This window comes from Felis catus, chromosome F1 (genome assembly GCF_018350175.1).
Source record: "Felis catus isolate Fca126 chromosome F1, F.catus_Fca126_mat1.0, whole genome shotgun sequence".
In the NCBI taxonomy this organism is placed as follows: Eukaryota; Metazoa; Chordata; class Mammalia; order Carnivora; family Felidae; genus Felis; species Felis catus.
In genome coordinates, this window is record NC_058384.1 from 67,209,454 (window position 1) to 67,235,071 (window position 25,618).

The following is a 25,618-nucleotide window of genomic DNA, read 5'->3' on the forward strand; positions in this document are numbered from 1 at the left end:
CGCTGAGCCGCCGCTGAGCCGCCACTATCGCGAGATTTGGCAGGCGGAGGAGGAGCTGTCGCGGGCAGCCGCCTCACAGCGATGGCGGCCGAGCAGGGCCGGCGGCGGTGGCGGCTGCGGCTCCGGCCGAACGCGGCAGTGGTGACGGTAGCGGCGGGCGGCGGGGGCCTGTGACCGGGAGCCGCCCCGGACCCGGGCACCATGAGCCAAGGCCCCCCCCCAGGGGAGAGCAGCGAGCCCGAGGCGAAGGTCCTCCACACCAAGCGGCTTTACCGGTGAGGGGCCGGGGCGTGCGTGCGGCCGCCGGGGGAAGTGGGCGCCGCGGGGGCGGGGCCGCGGCGGGCGGGGCCCGGGTGCGGGCCGGGGCGGGGGTGGGCGCCGGGGCCGGGCCGGGGCCGGGGCTGGGCGGCCTGGGGAAGCACGTGGGCTGGGCCCCTGGCCGGGAGCCTCGGGCTGGCCCCGGCTGTGCGGCGGGCGGGCGGCCGGGTCGGGAGGTGAGGGAGGGGCGCAGACGGAGCAAACCCGGAAGGGAGTGGCGCCCCGAACCCCGCAGGACGCGGAGGGGACAGCCCTGGGCTGCGGTCCGCGGGGCCGGGCGCTTCGCCGCTCGCCGTGTGACCTTGGGCCTCCTGAAGGGGACGGGCCGGGGTGGGATGCGCTCTGAAGCCCCTCGTGGCTCTAATTTTGGGGGGAGTTTGAATGAAGAGAGGGGGAGAGACTGAAGGCTCGTTGTGTTGGCTTGGACGGGCCACGAAAGGCTTTGAGTCCAGAGTGTCCTTAGGTCATGGGAGCCCATTTCAGGGCACCCGGGGACTCCTGATCCTGAGTCCTCTGCTTCCTCCCAGCCTCATGACTACGGTGTCTTGCCAGACAGCTTCCATTCCTGGTTTCTGGTTTCCACAGGGCCACTGGCACTCCTCAGGACACCTCCAGCCCCCGTCCCTCTGTTGGGAACAGGCCCGCATGAGGTCTTCCCACCCAGGGTCAAGGATTGGGGGTGGGGGAGGGGAGGCGGGGCGTTGGTGTGTGTGTTTGGGGGGGGGGGTGCAGCCGGATCATGTGGGCTCCAGAACTGGGTCAGAATGGGGTGAAGTTTGAGACCAAGTTGAATTTTGTGCTTTCCGGTGGGGAGTAGGGCTTGGGCTGTTGGCTGAGCTCTGTAGAACAGGGGTGTTTGCAGAAGACCCCGCTCAGAGCAGGGGGCCCCCTCCTGGCAGTGAAAGAGGCCAGAGCACGTTGTCTTCTCCCTGGAGTGGGCATCCTGCCTGCCGGGGCTTTGTCAGGCAGAGGCACAGGGGAGTATAGGCTGCTCCAAAAATAGAAGAGTGATCCGATCCAGCGGCCCCCGGGCTCCCACTGCGGGCTGCCCCCCGCCGTCTCAGGGCCAGCGCGGACTTGGCTGGGGCTGGCACGTGTGCCTCGTCATGCTGCCGAATGTCACGCTGCCTGTCAGAGCGTGGGCCCTGCCTGCGAGATTCCTTCCTGGTCTCCAGCTTCGGGTAACAGCTCTGGTCATCCTGATCCTTGTCAGGTCTGGTTCTTTTCTCGAGCCGCCACCCTCACAGCTCGGACTGACCTGAGGTGATGCGTTGGCACAGGTGGCCTTACATCTGTGCCCCTGGGTACCCCTGCCTGGGATTGTACGCTCTTGGCTTCGAGCGGGGTGGAAATAAACGTGAGGCAGCAGGTCTCTGTTTTTGTCCTTTATTAAAGCCGCGGTGATTGTTGGAAGGAGCTGGGGGAGGAAGGTCTGACTGCCGTGCCCGAGGTAAATGTGTTGGTAGACTATGAAACTGTCTCTCTGAGCGTCAGTAAATTCGGGAAATTCCCACAGTCTGCTTACAGAAATGAAATTCTGAAATGTTTTAAAGCCCTTCAGAAGAAGAGGCAGCAGCAGAAGGAATGCTGGAAGGGCCACAAATACCAGTTAATTAGGCCAGTTAACGGACTTTACAAAAGATGTTTTTCGGGGCACCTGGCTGGCTCAGTCAGTAGAGCGTGCAACTCTTGATCTTGGGGTCGGGAGTTGGAGCCCCACGTTGGGCCTAGAGATTACTTTTTAAAAAAGGAATTTGCAGTTAGAACTTCCCAAAGTAATGGTTATTAACCTTTTATCTGGATCAAGAATCTAAGGAGAACTCTGAAGCCTGTCCATGAAGACATATGCGCACACTTCCTACGTTCTCGCACGGCACTGACATCAAAAAGCCCCGCCCTGGGGAACTAGGCTGGCATAGAGTAAGTCACACCCCTGGCACCAAGGGCCAGGCTGGCTAACAGGGCTTGGCTCCCCTCTCCAGGCCCAGAGGGTGTTTGGGGAAATGCTGAGCTCTCAGGTTTGCCTGTGAGAAGGCCTAGATCACCGTGCCACCCACTCTGGGTGCTGGCGGTCACCGTGCCCTGTACAAGGTAGCCGTGAGTGGTGAGCCACCTGAGCCCGCACAGCGTGCCATCCTGCGGTGGCCCACTTCCCCTGCCCAGGAGCACATGTTTCAGGATTCCGAAACAACCTTGGATTGTTTGGGGGATCATCACCCTCCCCTTTTTGGTAGCTTTTGTGCCCAGAGCTGTGTCTGATTTCACCTGTTCTCACGGCGGCTGTCCGTCACCCTCTGGGTTTCGCCCTTCTAGAGATGACACCTCCCTTTGGTGCTCCTTAGCCATCCATTGTAGAGTTTCCTTTGTCTTCAGGTCTGTAGTCTCCTCCTTAGCCTTATAGCAGGAAAGATGGAAACTAACACTTACTGAATACTTCCCATGTATGAGGCACTGTTCTGAGTGCTTTGTGTAGTAGCTAATTTAACTCTCACAAAGTAGGTGATGATATTATTTCCATTTTGCAGATGGGAGAACTGGGACACGAGCTAGATATTTTACCCAGCACCCAGAGCCTACACCCTAATATCAAAGAATTCCTTCAGCAGAATCCAGGAGACCTTACACCTAAACAGCTCAGTCCCCACCCCCCGCTGCCATTTTCCCATATCCCATTATTTCAAAAACAGAATTTTATGCTACGAGTGCATTTCTTTTATGTCAGAGATAATAAACCCTTGCATAATTAATTCATTCCATTGTTTATTGAATGCTTACCATATATCAATGTCATATATAAATTCTTTCCTTGAATTCTGACAGCCCTGTGAGGTAGCTGCTACTGTTCTCTCCATTTTTGTGGATGTGGCAACTAAGACTTAAAGAGGTTAGGTACTTTACCCAAAGTTACAGAGTTAGACAGACACAGCCAGGGATCAAACTCTGGATTTTCTGCCTATCACAGTGTAGGCTCTTTGCATTAAGAGAGCCTACCTCCTAGGGCGCCTGGGTGTCTCAGTTGATTAAGCGTCGGACTTCAGCTCAGGTCATGATCTCGAGGTCCGTGGGTTCGAGCCCCATGTCAGGCTCTGTGCTGACAGCTGGGAGCCTGGAGCCTGCTTGGATTCTGTGTCTTTTTCTCTCTCTGCCCCCTCCCCTGCTCACACTCTGTCTCTCTCTGCCTCTCAAAAATGAATAAATGTTAAAAGAAGAGTCTACCTTCTTATATCACAGGATTTCTCTACTTTGACGCTGTTGATGTTTGGGGCTGGGTAGTTATTGTGGTGGGCTGTCCTGTGCATTGTGGGGTGTCTCGCAGCACCCACTAAATGTCAGTAGCAACTCCTCCCACACCCTCAAACCCCTGCGGCAAGTGGAGACAATAAGAGACGTCTGTTGTTGCCAAACGTCCCCTGGGATGGAGAGCTGTTACATTCGGAGGGAGACTGTGTTCGTCTTGTTTTGCTCAGCCTGCAGCCCGCCCACTTCCCCTAATTCTGTAGCTCCTCCTCCAGGATCGGAGGCCCCCCAGCCTGCGTGAACACGTTCATGGCTCAGGGGCTGCCTGCCTGTGTTTCTCTCCAGGGCTGTGGTGGAGGCCGTGCATCGACTTGACCTCATCCTTTGCAACAAAACCGCTTATCAAGAAGTGTTCAAACCAGAGAACATTAGCCTGAGGAACAAGTAAGCTGGAGACTGCAAAACTGCAGATCCTTACGGTTTCTCTACCCCCTCTCTGCCTGAAACTCTGTCGCATATAGACACCTGTTCTCTCTTACCTCCTGGCCTCGTGGTACAATAACGGGCCGTGAACTCTGGCCTTCCTGAGAGAAGAGATGGGGACCCCTCGTTCTCTCTGAAGCTCCTGCATCTAACAGACTGGAGCCATACGAATGGCATTGGAGCTGGGGGGCTGGCCATGCTGCTCCATGACAGGAAAGAAAGATGGGGTAAAGAGGCAGAAAAAAAGGAGAGAAATGTGCAGGGGAAGAAGAAGCCTATTAAAGTTCTTACTGTTCCTGCCTCTATCCTCTGGGGCTCCCACTGTCCCCCCAGAACTGCTCTTTGTCCTGGGTCATGCAGACTGACCCTGGATGTCTCTCGGGAGGCACAGGGACTTCTCGGCCGGGTATTGGCAGAGGCCTCCTTGCTCCGCTCAGGATGGTCAGTCTCTTGTGCTCCTCTGTACCCGCAGGCTGCGTGAGCTCTGCGTCAAGCTCATGTTCCTGCACCCGGTGGACTATGGGAGGAAGGCTGAGGAGCTGCTGTGGAGAAAGGTGTACTATGAAGTCATTCAGCTTATCAAGACTAACAAAAAGGTAAGGGGAGGTCCTGGGTCCTGAGAGGAAATGTGTCTAAAGAGGGAAGCTAAGAAAGGAAGAGACAGCTAGGAAGCGGGCCAGGACATGGCTGGAGAAAGAGGAGCCGCGGAGAAGATGCCAGAAAGGAGGGAGGGGGTCAGGGGTACTTCGGATCGGGGGAGGAGAGGAGCCTCATCCCAGATGGGAAGACCAGAGAAGTGGGTCTACGGGTGTGGGGATCACTCATGAGCGAGAAGAGGTGTGGATGCAGTTCAGAGCCAAGAAGATAAGTTACCTTCCTCCCGAAGGAACGGGGTTAGGGAGGGGGAACCGTCCTCTGAGCATCTTGCTTAGCCAGCCCCTTCCCTTTCCCGACGCCCAGCACATCCACAGCCGCAGCACCTTGGAATGTGCCTACAGGACACATCTGGTAGCCGGGATTGGCTTCTACCAGCACCTGCTTCTGTACATCCAGTCCCACTACCAGCTGGAGCTTCAGTGCTGCATCGACTGGACCCACGTCACCGACCCCCTCATAGGTCAGTGAAATCTGAAAGGCGGGCTTGAGGAGCAAGATTCCGCGCCTCCGCATCTGGCCTTCTTACTCTTCCGGGTCGGCGTAGCTTGTGACCTGGCCGGGCCGGAGGATTCTAGCAAGACCTGCACGCGGCTCGGGGAGTATGGTTCATCCAAGCAAGCGCGTGACGTAGGGTGAAGATGTTCGGGAAAGAGAAGGGTTTCTTTTGTTCTGGGACTGTAGACTGAGGTGTAGTCGGAGGGAGGGATGGAATGATCCAGAGCAGGGCTGGCTCTGGAAGACAATAACATTTATTGGCTTCTCCCAGTTGAGTTTGGCTGGCACTGTTTCTTTTTCTTTTCTTTGCTTTTTTAAAGTTCGTAGTTAAGTAATTACTATGCCCAACATGGGGCTCAAACTCAGGACCCCAGTATCAAGAGCTGCACGCTCTACTGACTGAGCCAGCCTGGCACCCCTGGCACTGTTTCTTTTAACTTCAGAGATTGTTTCCCAGTGTTTTTGTAAGTACAGAAGGTCTCGGAAACGTCCAGGGATTACAGACGCTTCTGCACGGTAGCACGTGTCTCCGTGCACCTGCCCCAGGGTCGGTGGCCGTGCTGTACCTCCGTCTCTCATTGGCGGTTTTCTTTTTAGTCTGGCCACCCTCTGGCACTCCTCCCCTCCACCCCTGAGCCCCTTCCTCCTCACCTCCCTGCCCCTGCCCTGCTGCACCCTCTGGGTCCCGGTTTGTGACCCCGCCACCACACGGTAGTGTTCTCCCGTCAGAAGCACAGCACTGCATTTCGTGCATTTACAAAACATTATTTAAAAACGAAACAAGGGGCACTTGGGTGGCTCAGTTCGTTAAGCGTACAACTGTTGATTTCGGCTCAGTTCATGATCTCGTGGTTCACGGGTTCAAACCCTGTGTCAGGCTCCTAGCCGACAGTGTTTGGGATTCTCTCTCTCTCCCTCCTCTCTCTCTCTCCCTCCTCTCTCTCTCTCCCTCCTCTCTCTCTCTCCCTCCTCTCTCTCTCTCCCTCCTCTCTCTCTGCCCCTCCCCTGCTTGCTCTCTCTCACAGAATAAACTTTTAAAAATAAAAACAAAACAACCTAACTTAAGACCACCCTCACAGGCCTTGTACCAGATGGCCAGCGGGGTCCACAGTCCAAAAACAGGTGAAGAACCCTTACCTCAAAGAATCAGTTCCCCAAACTCCCGTTTTCCTTCTCATCAGTGTTTTCTCATGCAGCCAGCTAAGCGGTGTCTGTAGAAAACACTAGGAAGGGCTTTTCAGAGTGGGAGTCACACAGCAAGCAGAGTGGCTGCGAGGTGGCATGGGCAAGGGGACGGGCTCTGAAGCCGGTCTGCCTTTTGAATCCTGGCTCTGCCGCTTACCCGCTGTGTGACAGCTCTCCGTGATGAGAGCGGCCACCTCATGGGGTTGCTGGAGGGTCGGTGAAGTTGACACTGAACAGCGCTCGGACTGGTCCCTGTCACGTGAGAAAACTGCCTCCCAAAGAGCTCAGGCTCTCTGAACTGAGGTTACACAGCTGCTGGGGGAGGGGGGATGAGAGCCCAGCACATGGGGCTCTGGCCACGCCTGTCCTCATGCAAGGCAAGCTCACCCGTCTCCCTCGTGGGCGGACTGTCCAGTGGGCGGCCTTCTCGGGGGGGCCTCCGCCCCGCAGGTGGAAGCCAGGAGCACTTACCTTGGCCTCATTCAGGCCATTCTTCCTGGGCGGGTCTCGTCTGTACCCAGACCTTTCAGCTTTGGTCCCCCTCACCACTCAGGCAGGACACCCAAGACTGTCCTGACACCAGAGCTTCTCTTCGTCCTTTCTAGAAGCCTTCTGTGATGACCTTTCACGTAGCCATTCCCCAGGGCACTGTCCTAGGTCCGGGACCCTAGCCTGTCTCCTCTGGTTTGTGGTTTTTCCATGAAGGACTCCTACCTGCGAGCCTCTGTCAACCTGTGTCCTGGATGAGTGTCTTCTGTGCCCCGTAACACAGTCTTTTCAAGACTAGCAGTGGGTTTCTGATCTCCTTTCTCCACCTAGGAAAGGTGTTTCCCCTCAGGTAGGAGGCAGGGGGATGCACTTCTAAGTTTCTCTGTCTTTTTCAGGATGCAAGAAGCCAGTGTCTGCCTCAGGGAAGGAGATGGACTGGGCACAGATGGCGTGCCACCGATGTCTCATGTACCTGGGGGATTTGTGTAAGAACCTGAACTCTTTGTTTTCTGTTCGGGGCTCCGGGACAGGCGGCAAGTGGCTTCATTTGTTGGTACCGCCCTTTAGGTGCTGGGAGAGCAGGGGGATGTTTGGCCGCTGTGACTCTTTCCTTCAGTCATTCGATGTTCCTTTCTTTTCGCTGCCTTTCCGTTAGCAGAAAGGTTCAGTGAACACGGAAGAAGGCAAATGAACTTTGAGAAAGTCTGAGTGGCAACTTGGTTTCAGTGGTGGGTTAGGAAGGTTTTAATTCGGTGCTTTTCTGCTTTGGAGTTTTCTCTTGATGGACTCCTAGAGGAGTAGAAGTTAGACTTCGTGGAGGACCTACCTGCCCAACAGATGTTTCTCAGAGGGAAAAAGTGCTCCCTTGCTTGATGGCCCCTGGGTCTCTAGTCCTGGCAGCCAAAGGTTCCTCATTAGGCTGTTGGTGGGGGGCTGTCGGATTCTCTTTTATTTCCTGAGGCTCCTCTCCTTGGCCCCAGCCCACTTCTGGACCTCTGATAAGCAGTATGCACAGGGAGAGGCAAGCTGCTTCGTGTTAGACGGACCAGGTGTCCGTAGGAAGGTCTGGACGTTACAGGACGGTAACAGGACGTTACAGGACGTTACAGGACGGTTGCGTTCTGGATCCAAACACCAGAGGCCTTTGCAGGCAGTTACATCTGCCGTGGGTCCCCTTCCTTGGGGAGAGAGAACCAAGAGCCTGTTATCAACACCAAATAGTCTCTACATTTCGAAGCTACCCACAAGCAAGAGAGAGTTGAACGATTTGTTCATGGTCACACAGAGTTAAGATTGTGCCAGAGACCCAAGCAGCCTGCCTCCTAGCTCAGCTATCTTCCTCCCAGGCTCTTACTACAGCTGCACAGAGTGGACTCCCAGACGAGGGGACGTTTTTCTGAAACGCGGCATCACGGAGTTTTCTTCCTCCTCTCTCCTGCAGCACGGTATCAGAATGAATTAGCTGGCGTAGACACCGAGCTGCTAGCTGAGAGATTTTACTATCAAGCCCTGTCAGTAGCCCCCCAGATTGGTAAGTGGCACCCCCGCTTGGGCCTCCCTACCCAGCCGCGTTTTCCAAGAGGAAGACCACGTTGAGACAGCAGGCAGGCCGCGCCGGCTCCCTAGGTCCCCCCGCGCTCGGTTCCGCCGCACTTCACCTCGGTTATTCGTTGTCCCCCTCGTAACGCACGCTCGAGAGAAATGCAGTCTGGATCTAAGGAGGGAGGCAGAGGGGAAGGACGAGAAGATGGCTTCCCTGTCCCCGAGGTCTCTGTGGGAGGAGGAAACTCCGCTTCAGCTGAGAAGAAGCTAAGAGCTAAGGCTCCATTATAGGGAGAGGTGAGGATCATTAGCCCGTAGGCAGGAGAGCTCAGAGGTGAGAAACCGAGCCGGGGTAGAGGAGAGGGCTCCGTGACGTACCATCACCCCTGCGAGAGCCACGGCCACCAGTGAGGGGGTGACACCCCCGGGGGCTGAAATCCCCGGTAGGCCAGGCCGGGCAGGACTAGACTGATAGGAAGGGAGTCTGCGATCGGCGATCCCCTGGAGACGCGGCAGAGTCCACTGCTCGTCACCCGAGACCCCGCCGCTTGGCACCCGTTGGTCCTGGCAGCTCTGGGTGCGGATCGTGTCCGCAGACCGTGTGATGTCTCTCTCTCTCCAGGAATGCCCTTCAACCAGCTGGGCACGCTCGCGGGCAGCAAGTACTACAACGTGGAAGCTATGTACTGCTACCTCCGTTGGTGAGCATTCGCCCGCCCCTCTCCCGGCCCAGCTGTCACGTCCGTGCTGCTCCTGCTCGGGTTTCTCGCCTCCCTTTTCTAGCTCCTGGCTGAAATAGGGGAAGCGGAGACTGAGGGGTCCCTCCTGTCAGGGGCGCCCTGACACAGCCCTGCTGCTTTTCGCAAGTCCACCTGGATGTGTAGGAACTGGGGCAGCCGGGAACACTGCCCACCGTCTTGAAGAAAGTAAATTCGATCTAGTCAGTGAAATGTTACCGAAGTAACGGATGACGAGAACTGCAGAACTGTAGCTCTTCAGTGTTTTGAGGTGACCCGATGACAGGGTGGGCTAGGGTTAGGGTGGCTCGCTGCCTCCCTGGTGCTGACGTCCCGCTCTCAGAATCAGGGACATCGTTTTCGGAGGCCTGGACTCGGGTGGGCAGTCTGCTGAGTCAGCATACCCGAGTGGGGCCGGGTAGGTGGGGGTGCCACTGACCGGGCCGTCGTCGGCATAAACCGGCTGGGACTCACCTGCTGCCGCCTAGTCAGGGCCACCTTAAACTTGAGCGGCCAGTCACGTGCGGGACAGGCTGATATAAACCCGGCTTCAAGGCAGAGGGAATAAGCTGGTCTTCGTAACTTTGCTGATCAAGTACTAAAGTATAAGATATGGTCCCGCCTCATAATTCCACGTGCCACGTTCCTTGGTTCACCTGGTCCGGGAAAGCTCTCCCTTGTATCAACAGAGTATTTGCTCTCGAGGCGCCTGCCTCCTTTTCTGAATCCGTGCAGGACACCCCCCACCCCCCACCCCCACGGATGCCACCGTATTCGTTCTTAAATATAGTTATCAGGTGTGTAGCCTTCCATTGTATCTTCTCTATGCCTCACATGCCTTCCAGGGAATGCCCTCTTGTCCTTGGTCCCTCATCACACTCATGGTTGTGATTTAGGGTGAATCATTTCCAGAGAGCCCAGCACATCCAGGTTTGGAAGGTGCCCGCTAAGGTCCTGCCCTGCTGTGTGTGCTAAGCACATCTCGTCGTTCCTGGGTCAGGCATTTGGGTAGGGCTCAGTTGGGTGGTTCTTTTCCCCTGGTGGCCTTGTCTAGGATCAGTCGCTGGTGTTCGGCTGACCTGGGGGGCTGATAGGTCTGAAGCGAGGCTCATCTGCCCGCCCCCCCATGTGGTCTTCCTTGAGGAGAGATAGATGTGTTACATGGGAGCTCAGGGCTCCCAACAGTGAAGTATGACCCAAGAGATGTGGAAATAGAATGTCAGTCCTTTATGGCCTGAGCCTGGAAGCTGGCCGAGTCACTTCCACAGTGTTCTGTGGGTCAGAGCACTTGCATTGCGTCGTCCTCTCCCCCTGGCCCTCTATTAAAGGGGAGCAGGCAGAAAACCCACGTGTGGATGGAAGGAGGGTCAAAAAATTTGTGGCTACCTTTTACTCACAAGCAGATACCCTTTTCTGTACCTTGTTCTTTATGACGAAGAGGTTTCTTCCCCCAGGAAAGACATTAGAAACACTATAGTGCTGGTGTCATAGACGCCGTAGTGAGACAGGTTTGGGCTGGGGACTCCTCTCCACCATGCGTTAGCCGTGTGGCCTTGGCCGCATTCTTGTCCTTCCAGGCTCCATCTTCTCGTGCGTATGTGCCGACAGGGTCAGGTGCAGTGCCTGACATGTGGGGACCACTCCGTACACACTCCTCCTATTCAGAAGAGTGTTGTAAGGACACTTAGTTGTGTGTGTAAATACCCTTGTACGTGGTCGCCACTTGTTGACTGCTACCTGTTAAGTGCTCTATACTGTAAAAAAGACAAAGGGTATCTTAGGGACGGTGATGAACTTGAGTTTGTGAATATAGAGGAAGCGAAGGCGTTAATTATATTTTGATTGATCTAGAAGTCGTGTCTGTATTTTATCTGGAAAGATGGCCTTCACCCTGAGTGTGTCCGCGGGAGGGGAGGCTGGGGGTAGCTTGTACTGCTAGAAGCATTGCTCCCTAAAACAGAGCGGAGCACCGTCCCCCCTCCCCCCGCCGCCGAGAGCCCGTAGCTTCCCTCTGCGTCTCCCACAGCATCCAGTCGGAGGTGTCCTTTGAGGGGGCCTATGGGAATCTCAAGCGGTTGTATGACAAGGCTGCCAAAATGTACCACCAGCTAAAGAAGTGTGAGACTCGGAAACTCTCCCCCAGCAGGAAGCGGTGAGTAGGGCCTGTGGGGCGCAGGGGCCCTGCGGCTGCTGGCCTTCTACCTGGGGCTCCTCTCCTTCCAGATGTAAAGACATTAAGAGGTTGCTGGTGAACTTCATGTACCTGCAAAGCCTCCTGCAGCCCAGAAGCAGGTGAGTGGAAGAGGGCCTGCACACGGAGCGCATCCTGCCAGCCCTCGGCGGGGCGGCTCTCTCCGAAGTCTCCCTTGTGTCCCCAGCTCTTGGTGCCCGCCCCAGGCCGCATCTCTGACCTCCCTGCCGCTCCTGCCCTTCCGCAGCCCGGTGGACGCGGAGCTCACATCCCTCTGCCAGTCGGTCCTGGAGGACTTCAACCTGTGCCTCTTCTACCTGCCCTCCTCACCCAACCTCAGCCTGGCCAGCGAGGGCGAGGAGGACTACGAGGGTGGCTACGCTTTCCTCCCGGACCTTCTCATCTTCCAGATGGTCATCGTCTGTCTCATGGGTGTGCACAGCTTGAAGAGAGCAGGTGACTCCCTGTGTGCCCTGCCCTCTCCCCCCGGCATCCGGGGTCCTCGGTGCTCTTCCCGTAGCTCCTTATTCCTGAACTTCCTCCCGTGAGCAGTGCCGTCGCCACCTGTGTCACTGCTTGGCTGTGGGAGCGCGAGGCACGAGGAACCCCACCCTGAAGTTGCTCTGGTGAACGAACGAGGGCAACTGCGTATCTTCACCCCTTCCAGTCCCACAGACACAGTCTTGGCCGTGACCCAGGCAGACGAGAGGGCAGGATAGTGAGCTGAGGGTGCCGACCGAGTTTAGACCTTGCTATTGGGGGCAGTCAGGCAGTTCTGCGGGCCTTCCCGGCAGAGGTGTGTGTGGGGCCGGCCTGGGAGGGTGGGAGAGGCCGGGCTGGGTGTGCAGGTGCTTGGGCTGCGAGGAGGAGCCGGTGTGAAGGCATCAGAGCCAGAGAGGACAGCGTGGCACAAGAGGGTATGCTTGCCCGAGGAGGCACAAAGCGAGCTGGCACATTCTAAATGCAGAGATCTGAGGAGTCTGTTTTCCTTAGAGGAGGCTTCGAGGGGTAGTTGGATCCTTGGAAGGGTTGAGAACACGAGATGGGATTGGAGCCGCGGGCGCCCGCTCGTCGGAGCCCTGGGCCCTAACGCCTGGCTCCCCTGGCTTTAGGATCCAAGCAGTACAGCGCGGCCATCGCCTTCACCCTGGCCCTCTTCTCCCACCTCGTCAATCACGTCAACATACGGCTACAGGCTGAGCTGGAGGAGGGCGAGAACCCGGTGCCGGCGTTCCAGAGTGATGGCACAGGTGCGGGAATGGGGGCGTGGCCGGGGAAGGTTCGCGGGGGGCGCCGCGTCGAGGAGGGGGAACAGGTGTGCTTAGAGGTGGTACCAGAGAGCGCCTAGAATTTCTGGGCTCTGCTGTGTCCGCACAGATGAGCCCTTGGAGAAGGAGGAGGCGCCGGGCCCTGAGCCCCCTCCCGCAGCACCTCAAGCTGGCGAGGTCAGAAAGAGCCGGAAGTTCTCCCGCCTCTCCTGCCTCCGCCGCCGTCGCCATCCACCCAGAGCTGGGGATGACAGTGACCTGAGTGAAGGTTTTGAGTCGGACTCCAGCCATGACTCGGCCAGGGCCAGCGACGGCTCGGACAGCGGCTCCGACAAGAGTCTGGAAGGTGGGGGAACGGCCTTTGATGCGGAGACAGACTCGGAAATGAACAGCCAAGAGTCCCGATCAGACCTGGAAGATATTGAGGATGAGGAGGGGACACGGTCCCCAGCCCCGGAGCCCCCTCGGCCCAGGTCAGAGGCTCCCGAGTCTCTCAATGGCCCACTGGGCCCCAGCGAGGCCAGCATTGCCAGCAATCTACAAGCCATGTCCACCCAGATGTTCCAGACCAAGCGCTGCTTCCGACTGGCCCCCACCTTCAGCAACCTGCTCCTCCAGCCCCCTGCCGAAGCCCCCACCGCGGCCAGCCGCAGGCCCTGTGTCAACGGAGATGCAGACAAGCCCTCGGAGCCAGGTATTTGGGCCTCTGGTCATCGCCCTGCTCGGGTCCACACCTCCCCGCCTTCTTCGCCGCAGCGCCTCCATCCCCACGCTCGCTGCCGTGCCTTCGGCCGTCTGCCTGTGGTGCTGTCCGGGAGCGTTTTCCCGGATTCCGCACTCCTGCTGGCTCCTCACTCCCAGCACCTGTGCCGCCCCGCCTGTTCGTGGTCTTCCCCTCCTCCCACCGCCCCCGCCCTGCGGGTGTGGGGCTTTGCTCCCCGAACGACTGCTGCCATCTCCCCCTGGTGCCAGCCCATGTCCCACCGGGGCAGGTGGCTCCAGGGACCCCGCTCTCCTAGGGTCTTCCCTGCACAGGGGGCACCCAGTTGGCACAGCGAGTGTTTACTGAGCCTGTTGTCTGCCAGGCACTGGGCTGGACTGTCGTCGGGTGTGGTCTTGTTAAAAGACAATGTTTTATTATTTTTTTTATTATTATTTTTTTTTAACGTGTATTTACCTTTGAGACAGAGACAGAGCATGAACGGGGGAGGGTCAGAGAGAGGGAGACACAGAATCCGAAGCAGGCTGTCAGCACAGAGCCCATCGCGGGGCTCGAACTCATGGACCGTGAAATCACGACCTGAGCCGAAGTCGGCCGCTTAACCGACTGAGCCACCCAGGCGCCCCTTAAAATTTTTTTTGAGAGAGAGTGAGCAAGTGTGGGGGAGGGGCAGACAGGGAGGGAGACAGAATCCGAAGCAGGCTCCGGGCTCTGACCTGTCAGCACAGAGCCCGACGCGGGGCTCGAACCCATGAACCACGATATCACGAACTGAAGTCTGACACTTAGCCAACTGGGCCACCCAGGTGCCCTGGGTGTTGTCTTGTTTAATTTTCACAGCAGCCCTTGTGGTGGAGGAGTTGTCCTTCCTGTGCTGTCCCTTGACCCTAGGCATCTGTGGCCCGTGCTCCTTTGGTTGAAACGTACTTTCCCCCCCACTTGCCCAGAGCCTGTTGCTTGGCTAATTCTTACCTGCCCTCTGGCTTTTCCCTCAAATCGCTTGGTCTGGGATTCTTCCAAGGTTAGGTTAGATTTTCTCCCGTGGGCTCCTGTAGCCTCCGCCCCTCCACGGTTTCCAGGCCTTTAGTACTCAGGTGAGGCCGTCTGTTGACTGGGAGTCTCTGAGGGCAGGGCAGTCTGTGCTTGGTCTGTTGTGTCCTCGGAACCTAACGCTGTGCCTGTGTGTGGTTGGGACTGAGGGAATGAATCCGAGAAGCGAGGAGGCTGATGTGCGGAGGCGAAGGGGCCTGCCCGGGGCTCTGACCTGCACAGGTGGACAGCTGGGGGCTGCGTAGTTCAGTTCTGTGTGCCTTGGCTCCCCCCCAGTGGCCCCCTCCTGAGTGTCGGCCCTGCTTTCTAGCACAGAGCAGGTCCTTCATAAATACCGCTCGAGCGACCAGCTACGGACTCTTCACAAATCTGCCGGGATCAGGAAGGAGCATGTTTTAAAAGGCACCAGGGTCCTTGCTTGAAAGTAACCTGTTAGCGGGTGTAGAGAAATGAGGCAGAGTGTGTAGTGAATTCCCCATCTGTCACATCAGAATTCTTCCGAAGAGTCCGGGCGAGCATGCCCCCCACCCCTGGGGCTGAAGCCCGATGCCGCCTGCCTGCGGCTCACCCCCTTCTCTGTGCCCGCCACAGCCTCTGAGGACGGCTCCGAGTCGGAGGGCAGCGAGTCCAGCGGGCGCTCCTGTCGGAACGAGCGCAGTGTCCAGGAGAAGCTGCAGGTGCTGGCGGCTGAAGGCCTGCTTCCTGCGGTCAAGGTCTTCCTGGACTGGCTGCGGGCCAACCCGGAGCTCATCGTCGTGTGTGCGCAGGTGCGGCTCCGGGGGTGTTGGGGAGGTGGGGGGGAGGGGCACAGGCTCACGGTGGGGCGGAGGGGCCCCCTCACATGGTTCCAGCACGTCAGGCGCCTGCTTTGTGCTGGGCCCTTAGGCTTTTTATGGGGAAAGGGTTAGATGTGACCTCTGCTTCAAGAGCCTGTGGCCTGGGCTGAGACACAAATTCTCTGAATGGTGAAAGCAAGAGCTGCTTATTCTGCTTTGTGTCCATAGCGCTGGGCATTATGCCTGTGGTTGGGATCAGGCTTGATGAATGCTGGGGCGGGGGGGGTGGGGGGGTACTGGTCTCTGATCCCGGTCCCAGAGTCCAGAGGGAGGAGAGCACACCGAGTGGGGCCGCGGAGATAGGATCCAGGGGCGGAGGTGTTGGGGCGGGGAAGCAGCAGAGTCAGGTGTCAGGCTGGCGCCGTGGAGGACAGCGGGGCAGCGGCGCCTTCTCAGGTCCAGTCTGTCTTGAGCCTCGATGGCCCTGCGGCCTTGGCCCGGAGGTGTTTTATCACAGCAGCACTCCGCTCCACCGCGAAGGCCCTTGGGTCAAGGCCAGGCACGCCCTTGGGTGTGTGCTTATGTCTGCTGGCAGCTGGTTACTCACCGTCCTTGGTCATCAAGGGAGGTGTGGTGAAGGCGGGGATGCGGGGTCATGTCTCCACACGGGTGCCCCAGAATGGGCACGTGGGGGCTCGGAGAGGTGCCTTCCCGGCACTCGAGCTCTTCCCGCTCCCAAGATCCAGAGGGTCCTTCCTGTGGTCTCGCCCCTGCCCACGAAAGCTGCAGCTGGTGATGAAGTTCAGCTGGGCCCATGGGCCCCCTTCATTCCTCATGGGACCAGCTCCCTATTTTGCAAGTCTTCCATGAGCCCGTCCCCGGCCTCTCTCGTAAACTTTCCCGTCAGCTCCCTCTAGGTCTGTGGCCATCGCCCCAGACCCCAGGTGTAGTCTTTCCTCTCGCTCCTGTCCCGCTCCCCCCCAGAGCTCTCAGAGCCTGTGGAATCGCCTGTCTGTGTTGCTGAACCTGTTGCCAGCTGCCGGTGAACTCCAGGAGTCTGGTGAGTGAGGCCCTGGCACCACCCTCCCTTCCCCTCTCCCTCCTCAGTGGCCCCACAAAGCCCATCCCCCCCTTCCTGGTAACCCAGCCTGGGGGTAAGGAGGTTAATGGGCCTCACTGCCTGGCCACCCTGCCACACAGCGCCCATTGTGGTGTCTGCGTCTCCGGTTTCCCCCGACACTGCCCTGCCGGTCGGCCAGGGAGTGTGCTCCCCGGGGAAGGCAAGGGGATGGGCGGGAGCAGTGAGGGGAGCCTGGGAGGCAGCGCCGGCTGCTGGTGCCCGTGCCTGTCCCTGAGTCAGCCTCCGCCTCCACCTCCACCTCCAGAGCTCATTCTCTCCTGTCGCCTTCCAGCTTTCCCCACCTCTGGCCTCGCCTGAGAGACGTGCCCTCCTCGTTTCCACCCTGCTGTCGGGGAGCCTTCCCCATCCGAGCCATTGGTGCCCCCGCCCAACCGGCTCTGGTCTTTCCGAGCCGTGCGGATGGCCCTGTGTGTCCACCTCTCTGTTTTCAAGGGGAAGAAGGGCCGCGTCCTCCGGGGGCTTCCGTAGGGCAGGTGGTCTCACATGTCTTCTTTCTCCCAGGCCTGGCCCTGTGTCCCGAGGTCCAGGACCTTCTCGAAGGTGGTGAACTGCCTGACCTGCCCTCTAGCCTGCTGCTCCCAGAGGACACGGCCCTTCGTAACCTGCCTCCCCTCCGGGCCGCCCATAGACGCTTTAACTTTGACACAGACCGGCCCCTGCTCAGCGCCTTAGAAGAGGTGAGGATGGGTTTCCTCATGCCACAGCTTCCGTTGTTAGTCTCACCTGGCAGCACAGCAGGCAGCCCTACCGTCCAGGCAGGGAGAGTGTCCTTGGGCTGGGCCGGGCCGGGAGGGCTTCCTCCGGAGAGCCACGCGGCTCGCTTTCCTTCTTGGCAGGATGCTCGTCTACAGGCGAGTTGTTGTAGGACGGGCCTCGCTCCACTGCATCCACCTTTTATAGGGGGCGGAACAGGGACTGTTAGGGCTGGAAGGGACGGTGCTGCTCATCTAGGCCAGCTACCCTTTTTATACACGCACACGTATACGTTTACTTAACGTTAGAGAGAGCGCGCGTGTGCGCAGAGGCGCGCAAGCCGGGGAGGGACAGAGGGAGGGAGGCACATAATCCTAGGCAGGTTCCGAGCTGTCAGTGCAGAGCCTGATGAGGGGCTCGAACTCATGAACCGCGAGATCATGACCTGATCTGAAGTCGCACGCTTAAGTGACTGAGCCACCCAGGTGCCCCAGGCCGGTCACCCGTGAATCTGCGTCACCGCAGGGGCCATCTGGGGACAGCTGGGGAAAGCCAGGCGAGCCGGCCTCCCAGCACACACACGAGCCTCTTGGTTGCTTCTCTCCAGCCGGAGAAGCCTGGCTTTAGTCTTTTACGTTTTAGGATCCTAGAGAAGGTTTTTGTCTGAGGGGAAGGAGTCGTCGTGCCCACCAGAAAAATAGATTGGAAATGTCAGTGTAGCTTAATGCCCTCGTGCCACACACGAGGTCCTGAGGAGGGAGGTGGCATTAGTGCCCAGGTCTTTTCGCTCCCAGTGCAGCGTGCCCTGCCTCCCGTCTTCACCGGAGTTCTGGTTCTCCCAGGAGTCCCCGTTCTGGCACCGGAGGCTCTGGGCCTCGGTGCTCCCCTCTCCTACCCCGCAGAATGCAGGCCCTTCCCAGGAGCTCCTGTGGGCTGAGGGGCTGGGCGGCAGGGGCCGGGGGTGGGGTGGGGCTGGAGAGCCCTGCTCAGCCCCTCCCCCCACCACCGTGTCCCCTCAGTCGGTCGTGCGCATCTGCTGCATCCGCAGCTTTGGCCACTTCGTCGCCCGCCTGCAAGGCAGCATCCTGCAGTTCAGCGCGGAGGCCGGCATCTTCGTCAGCATCGCCCAGTCTGAGCAGGAGGGCGTGTTGCCACAGGCCCAGGCCCAGATCCGCATGGTGAGTCGGCCCGCCTCCCTCCCTGCCTGCTCTGCTTCCCACCAGGCTCACTGAGAAGCCAGCCCGAGGGGCCCAGACAGATGGGGGTGCCCTGGATGGAAGAGCGTGCCGAGTGGGGTTGGCACACCGAGCCCGGGGAGAGGGGGTGCAGGGAGGGCAGTGGCGGGCGGACCAGGGGGTGGGGAGTGAGAGGTGCCTGTGTCCAGACCGCCTGGGGGTCGAGGGCCGCGTCTGTCTGCTCGGGGTCTGAGCTGGGCACGTCACCTGACCTTGCTAAGCCTGTTTGCCTAGCAGTTACATGGCGTCGGCGGGGTTGACCTGGGGCTGTTGTGTGGACAGGATGGCCTTGTGTCTCAGGCACCCTGCCCACTGCAGGGTGTGTGCCCGGCAGGTGCTCCCCACCCTTCTTCCTCTCTAGGGGATGAAGACTGGGACCTGGGCGGGGGGGGGGGGGGGGGGGGGGCGGGGACTGGCTACCAGAGGCCGTGTAGGGTCACTCCCACCTCCAGCAGCCCCACAGAGTAGGACAGGCCTGGAGTTACAGCCTCCTCTGCGTTGGGTAGTTCAGTCCCCGAATTCTGACTGAGCGTCTGCGCTGTGCCAGACGTCCTGTCCCAGTCGGTCCTGTAGGCACTGGGGCTACAGCGGCGAACACGGTGGTCCTTTCTGTGTGAGGCTGGCTGATGCTCCGTGACCAACCTTCGGGGTTCTGCAGTCAGGCCCGCGTTGCCCCGAGCTGGAGGGGGCCAGGGCCTGGCACTGCAGCTTGGCCCACGCGTCGTGGCCAAAGCCTGGGGGCTCCTGCTTGTCCCAAGCCAGTCCCCTCCCCTGTGCCCTTCCTTTCCCCAGCCCCGGGCCTCCCCGCGTCTCTGAGCACCCCGTTCCTGCAGATGCTCTGCTTGGCTGGGGAGGGGCATAGGCTCCCAGAAACTCCCTTCGCTGTGTTCAAAGCAGGCACGTTCTGTTAAAAACAAACCTTTCGTATTGAGGCTTTTATTACTGTTCTGTAGAGGAAAACACAGAATTACAAAAATAATTCTGGGGAAATTACACAGCTTTAAAAAATGTTAGTTTTTGTAGGCATTTCCTTTAGCCTGAAGCTCCCAAAGACTGTTCCGAGGGGAGAGGGCGTTCCTGGAAGCCCCGCTCGGGTGGTTCCGGACACCAGGTCACATCACCTGCTGGGGCTGCGCCCGGCCCTGCCTCGGCCGCGGATGTGCGCCCTGAGGGGTGTCTCCCTCGGCACCGTGGTCTGGCCACACTGTTCCCCTCCAGCCGTGGCAAGGGCTGTGTGCAAAGCCCGCTTCGCCTGCGGCCGCTCGGTCAGCCCTTGGCGCGGCTCCGTGAGGCGCGTGCTTGCGCTCTCCTACCCTGGACGAGGAGGCACCGTGAGCCGAGAGGGAGCGACCGAGGCAGAGCCGGGGCTGGGGGTAGACAGACTGGCTCTGCCCTGAGGCTCCAGCATCGACCCGGGTTAGGGACCCATGTCTCCCCGAGGGGCTCGGAAGCCCGCCTCTCCGAGCTGCCTGGCCCCCGGGTGGACCCCCGCACCCTGCGCTGCACCTCAGGCGCCCCCAGCCCCCTCTGGAACGTGGCGCGTCCCGATTCCAATTCCAGCCTGAGCGTTCATTTCCTGGGCTCGACTTCTACGGTGACCGCGTTAGCTGTTCTCACCAGTCTGCCCACGGGGCCTGTGGGAAGGTGGCCATCACACAGGCTCTGCGCGTCTCCCTCGCTTCCGCCACCAGTGTTTCTCCAAGGGGCTGTTCTTTGTTGTGCAGGACTCTGCGGGGCGGGGGGGGGGGGGGTAGGTGCGTACCGCGGAACCGTAGTGTAATTGTCAGGACAGGGTGTTGGGACCGGACGACACCGTTAACGGTAGATTTCGTTCATTTTCACTAGTTCTCCCGCTGATGTCTGTCTCCTTTTCTGGGCTCCCACATCACGTTGGGTTCTTACGTCTCCTTGTTCTGCTGCAGTCTGTGACAGTTTCTCAGTCTTCCTTTCAGGACCTTGGTGGTTCTGAAGAGTATCGGTCGCTTATGTTGTAGAATGTTGCTCACTTGCCTTTGTCCAGATCCGTGTTAACCGTGTATTCCGATGGTTGGAATGGGATTGTGTGTTCCAGGTTAATGTGTTTTTTTTAAATGTTTGTTTTTGAGAGAGAGAGAGAGAGAGAGAGAGAGCGAGCGAGCGGGTAAGGGGCAGAGAAAGAGGTAGAGGATCCAAAGCAGGCTCTGCACTGACGGCCCAATGTGGGACTCGAACTCACAACCTGTGAGATCATCACCTGAGCTGAAGTCAGATGTTTAGCCGACTGAGCCACCCAGCCGTCCCCCCACTGAGGTTAATGTCTTAAAGCACGCTCTGAGGACTCCCCTTTGCTCATCAGAGAGCCTTCAGTGGCTCCCCCTCCACCCCCCAGTATCTTTTAAGATAAGTCTCCATCCTTAACCTCATCTTCTAGACCCCAGTAAGGAATTGGGACATCCTCCGGAAGACCAAGGAAAGCCATCAGAGGGTTTTAGTCAGGACCACGGTGGGCACCGGCACCGGTGGGCAGACGGCGCCGGCAGCATTCCCTGCCTGGTTGTAGGCAGGGAAAGTGGATTGGGGTGCAGGCGGGGACCAGTGAGGCTGTGCTCGGCAGGGCGGGAGGAACCGGCCTAGACCGCGGTCGTGCAGGGGTGACGAAGGAGGTGCGGTCACCGGACTGGAAAGCGGTGACTTCAGGAGCTGAGAGAGGGAAGGAACAGTCACGGCCAGCTCAGCCTCCTGACTTGGGCAGGCGGTGGCCTGTTACCAAGCTGGGGGCGGCAGGTTGTGAGGAGAGGAAGGGGCCGTCTGGGCTGGAGCTGGTGCTTTGGGGAAGTTGGCAGGTGGGCGGTGATGGAGGCAGCCCCGGAGGGAGGGTCGGGCGGAGCAGAGATGAACAGTCCCGTGCAGCCGGCCGCCGTCCTGCTCCCTCCCGGGGTGTCTGCTCACAAGTTGCCCGCCGGAGAAACCGATTTTCTCCCAAGCCTCCCTTTCCCTCACCACCCGGAGCAAGAGCTGACTCTGTATGAGGCCCCACCCGTTTCCGACCCTGGCAGTGCCTCTTGGATGATCTCTTAAACCTCTCGATGGCTGCGGAAAGGGTTATGGGCCCAGCTCTTGGCCCCGAGCTTAGCACGTGGTGTTTTGCCTCGTAGGCTCAGGAGGAAGCGCGTCGGAACAGGCTGATGCGGGACATGGCCCAGCTACGACTCCAGGTGAGTGGTCAGGGCTCGGGTGCTCCTGCCCCGTTCTCCTGTCCCATCCTCCTGTCCCCCCCACCCCCACCCCGTCCTCCTGTCCCCCCCACCCCCACCCCGTCCTCCTGTCCCCCCCACCCCCACCCCCACCCCGTCCTCCTGTCCCCCGCACTCCCACCCCGTCCTTCTGTCACCCCCCACCCCGTCCTGCTGTCCCCCCCACCCCGTCCTCCTGTCTCCCCCACCCCCACCCCTGCTCTGATCCATGCCTCCCACCCCCATCCTGCTTTGTTCTGCCTCCCCATTCCATAGTGGCCTTTACTTTGACCCAGATCACCTCTCAGACCACCTTCCCTTTCTCATTTCCTCACTGAGTCTTAATGCCCTTTCGGCCTTCATCGGTCTGTTCCTTGTCTTTCTCTTTCCCTTACCCTTCTTTCTGTCTCCTTTTTCTCCAAGGCCCTTGGTACAAGGAGTCCCCCGTCCACACAAGAACCCTCTTGGGTTCCATTTCCCCCTGCCTGCCCCAGGCTGCAGGCCCACGCAGCCCCACACTCTGCCTCTCTCCCCAGCTCGAGGTCTCTCAGCTAGAAGGGAGCCTGCAGCAGCCCAAGGCCCAGTCGGCGATGTCTCCCTACCTCGTCCCCGACACCCAGGCCCTCTGCCACCACCTCCCGGTTATCCGCCAGTTGGCCACCAGTGGCCGCTTCATTGTCATCATCCCGAGGACAGGTAGGCATAGTGGGCAGGTGGGGGGACAGAGTGTGGCCACGAGAGGCTTTGGGTTTACAATTGAGGGACCCTCATGGGGGCCCAGGTTACACACGGCGGCCTCAGTCAAGTCCTGCCACCTTTCTAAAGCTCAGTCTTCTTCAGCTGTGAAGTGTGTGTGACAATCTCTATTTAACTCTGACTTATGAGACAGTTGGGAGAAACAGAAAAGTCTAAGTGAACGCACTTGGTAAATCGCTAGGTACATTGCTCGCAGGTTGTACTCTGAAAGGCCCCGGGAGCCCCATAGGAGCCACAGTCCCCGCTTTCCCTGCAGCACGTGCTGGAACGGGCTCAGATGGCCTCCTGCAGGGCCCCACGCCACCAAGGCACGGGCTCATGTGTTTTGTCCTTCCCCACCTCCACCTCCCCCACCAGTGATCGACGGCTTGGATTTGCTGAAGAAGGAACACCCAGGGGCCCGGGATGGGATCCGATACCTGGAGGCAGAGTTTAAAAAAGGAAACAGGTGAGTGGGGCCCCGGCAGGGTGACTCTTAAGCCCCGTGTCGGTCTCCCAGTCGACAGACGCATGTTTGCTCTCGCTCCCTTGGGTGAGACACACGCTTGTTTGTAATCCTGCTCACTGCGCGGGAAGGCAGGCCGGAGACTGGATGGAGGGTGGTCAGTGGGCCTGGAGCCCCGTGGGGCGTTCTGACCTGCAGTGTGTCTGCCTCTGGGGCAGCCGGGAGAGAGCATCACCAGGGAGATGGGGGCAGACCTCTGACTGCAGGCTGCGGGCTCCTCTGCAGGAGTCGCTCCTGCTCTAGGCTCGGGCCGGTGGCAGAGTTTCCCGGGCTGGGAGCGCCTCCTCTGGCCCGCGCACATCCCGCCCGAGCTGTGCCGGGGCGAGCAGGTGGCAGTGGGTCGGCGCTCTGTCCGGTACAGGCCCTTCTTTCTGGGCTTTGGGGCCAGAAGAGCAGCAGGCGGCGGGTGCGGAAGAGGGAGAGGCCGGCCCCTGCTCCCCCCGCCTCTGCCTCTGCCTCTGCCTCTGCCTCTGCCTCTGCCTCTGCCTCTGCCTCTGCCTGCCCAGGAAGCTGCACAAAGCCCGCTTGTCTGGGCCTGGTCTCCAGAAGCCCTGACTTGAAAAGCATCCGCCGCTTCTCCTCTTCCAGCTCCTCCCCTGGGAGGAACCGAACGCTCCGTGTTATCGGAGGAAAAGCACGCTGGGCTCAGCCGCCAGGAAGCCGCTTTGAAATGGCTCCGAACAGAGCTGCGAAGGGGGAGAGGCGCCCCTCCCCCTCCCCCCCCCCCTCCCCGGGGCCACAATGAGGTGCTTTGTGTGAGGCGCCCGCCCGCCCACTCCTCTGACCCCCGCCTCCCTCTGCCGCCTCCTTCCCAGGTATATTCGCTGCCAGAAAGAGGTGGGAAAGAGCTTCGAGAGGCACAAGCTGAAGAGGCAGGATGCGGATGCCTGGTAAGACGTCAGCCCGGCGCTCCTGGGCCTCCGGTCGCTGCTGCCTCGCTGCTCGCTGGGCAAGGCCAGCCCAGGGCCACCTGTTCGTGTCCCCTCAGAGGGAGTAAGCGGTTGCAGCCCCAGACCCCCCGTCGCCCTGAGAGTCTTGGTGTCCTTGCTCAGTGTACGCGGGCCCGCTGGACACCGTCTAGCATCACCTTCCGGAAACACTGCCCCTGACTGCCTGTTGCCCTCCCTGTCCCCAGCTTCCCCCGTGCCCTGGTGATCCTGGAGTCCAGCTTCTAATGCGGGGCTCGACCCTCTTCCTCCTCCTCCTACCAGGACCCTCTATAAGATCCTGGACAGCTGCAAACAGCTGACCCTGGCCCAGGGGGCAGGTGAGGAGGATCCAAGCGGCATGGTGACCATTGTCACGGGCCTCCCACTGGATGACCCCAGTGCGCTGTCAGGCCCTATGCAGGTGGGTCACAGGGGGAGCTGGGGGGCGGGGGTGAACGGGGAAGGGGTGCCAGAGTAGAAACCCCCCTCCCCCACCCCCGACTACTCTGTACGGGTACTTTTTCCTCTTCTGCCGCCCCTCCCCCCCACCCTGCGAATGGTCCTGGAGTTCAGGAGGTCAGGCCCCCACCATCAGCCCCCCTCCCGTTCCTCAGGCAGCCCTGCAGGCCGCTGCACACGCCAGTGTGGACATCAAGAATGTTCTGGATTTCTACAAGCAGTGGAAGGAGATTGGTTGAGATGGACCCCCAGGCCCTGCAGCGGGGCTGACTCCAGATCTCTCCTGCCCTCCCTGGCAGCCAGGACCGCCACCTGTAGTCACCCCACCACACGCAGACTTCACTCACGCACGCACGCAGAAAGGAGGCCGCAGGGAGGGCCCGGGAGCCGCAGGGAGGGCCCGGAGCCGGCTGGGAGGGCGGGTCCCCTTGTTGTCAAGACGTCAGGAAAGCAAGGGAAGTGCTTGGAGCAGGAGAGGCCTGTGGGCCCCCAGCCCGCCCTTCTGCCTCGGCCCCCTGCTGTCCCTGGGGGCAGGCAGCGGGCACGGGCGTCTGTGTTCCACGGGAGTGGTCTGTGGACCTCCGAGGGGGAGGGGCGGCAGGGCCCCTCTTCCTCACGGTGCAGGGTGGTCGGGGCCGGGGCGGACCCTCCGGCACTGGGGGAAGAATTGGGTAACACCGGACATCTGACTGGTTCTGTGCGGACCCTTTCCTCCTCAAGGACCTCCCGTTCTCCCTCTGCGCAGGCTGGGCAGCTCTGGAGCCTTGGGGACTCTTCGAGAAGAGGGGCCTGGAGCTGCCCGCACCGTTAGCAGAGCCAGGGCTTGCGCCCCTCCTGCCGCCACAGGGGCCCGCCCACCGGTTGCCCCGCGTCTGCTTTCTCTCCATCTGTCCGGTTCCAGGGCAGGGAGCAGGCCTGTGTGCCAGTGAGGGCTTCTGGGCCCACCCGCCCAGTGGGCGTGTGCGGGGCCGAGTGGGATGCCAGTGCGAGGAGGGGGTGCGGTGTGAGGCCGCCGGCCCCCTTACTGTCGAGGCCCTTAAAGCTGCCCGGTCAGGGGCCCGCTGTCCTGGAGGGGCTGAGCCGGGGCTCTCGGGGCCAGTGGCAGGTGAAGTGGGAGCTGAGATCATGAAGAGCTCAGGGCGGTGGGCGGAGCGTCGAGTGCAGGTTGTGGGGGGGCCCCGGCCAGGACCCCCTAGGGTCCCTTTCCCTGGGGCTGGCCAAGGGGGCCTGGGGGTCTTGGCTCTGTTGCCGCCTCCCCCAGCACTAGCCTCGCCTCCCAGGCTGTTCTCAGAGGAAAGCGGGTTTCTTGTCTCCTTCCTCTAAGACCGCGTGTCTGGGACAACCAGGGGGAGTGGGGTCACCCCCATTCCCAGTCCCTGGCAGAGACTGAGACTAAGGCATCACTTAATAAAGACCCCTCGAAGCCCACTCCCTGTCTCCTGGTGCCATTCTGTACACTTTCTTTTAGTTTAAATACATATTTTTTATTTGTTTTTGAGAGTGGGGGGGGGAGGGGCAGAGAGAGAGGGAGACACAGAC

At 59.8% G+C, this 25,618-nt stretch overlaps 1 protein-coding gene across 5 annotated transcripts; it reads left to right on the forward strand.

The window, feature by feature from the left end:
- Positions 1-32: 32 nt before the first annotated feature.
- On the forward strand, positions 33-25,507 carry SMG5 (SMG5 nonsense mediated mRNA decay factor). Of its 5 annotated transcripts, none has more exons than XM_045049192.1 (22): positions 33-275; positions 3,901-3,999; positions 4,511-4,634; positions 5,037-5,155; positions 7,260-7,349; positions 8,211-8,395; positions 9,029-9,107; positions 11,170-11,295; positions 11,367-11,435; positions 11,522-11,790; positions 12,447-12,584; positions 12,712-13,296; positions 14,965-15,140; positions 16,134-16,209; positions 16,792-16,967; positions 18,003-18,161; positions 21,353-21,412; positions 21,967-22,126; positions 22,544-22,634; positions 23,507-23,581; positions 23,903-24,041; positions 24,235-25,507. In XM_045049192.1, exons 1-22 carry the CDS (start codon positions 202-204, stop codon positions 24,316-24,318), a joined length of 3,153 nt encoding a protein of 1,050 aa, XP_044905127.1. In that variant the 5' UTR covers positions 33-201; the 3' UTR covers positions 24,319-25,507. The 5 variants fall into 5 exon arrangements, with proteins under 5 accessions (XP_044905127.1, XP_023103360.2, XP_044905128.1 ...); XM_023247592.2 differs by having other exon boundaries at positions 34-275; positions 11,582-11,790; XM_045049193.1 differs by having other exon boundaries at positions 35-275; positions 4,999-5,155; positions 8,306-8,395.
- Positions 25,508-25,618: the final 111 nt, after the last annotated feature.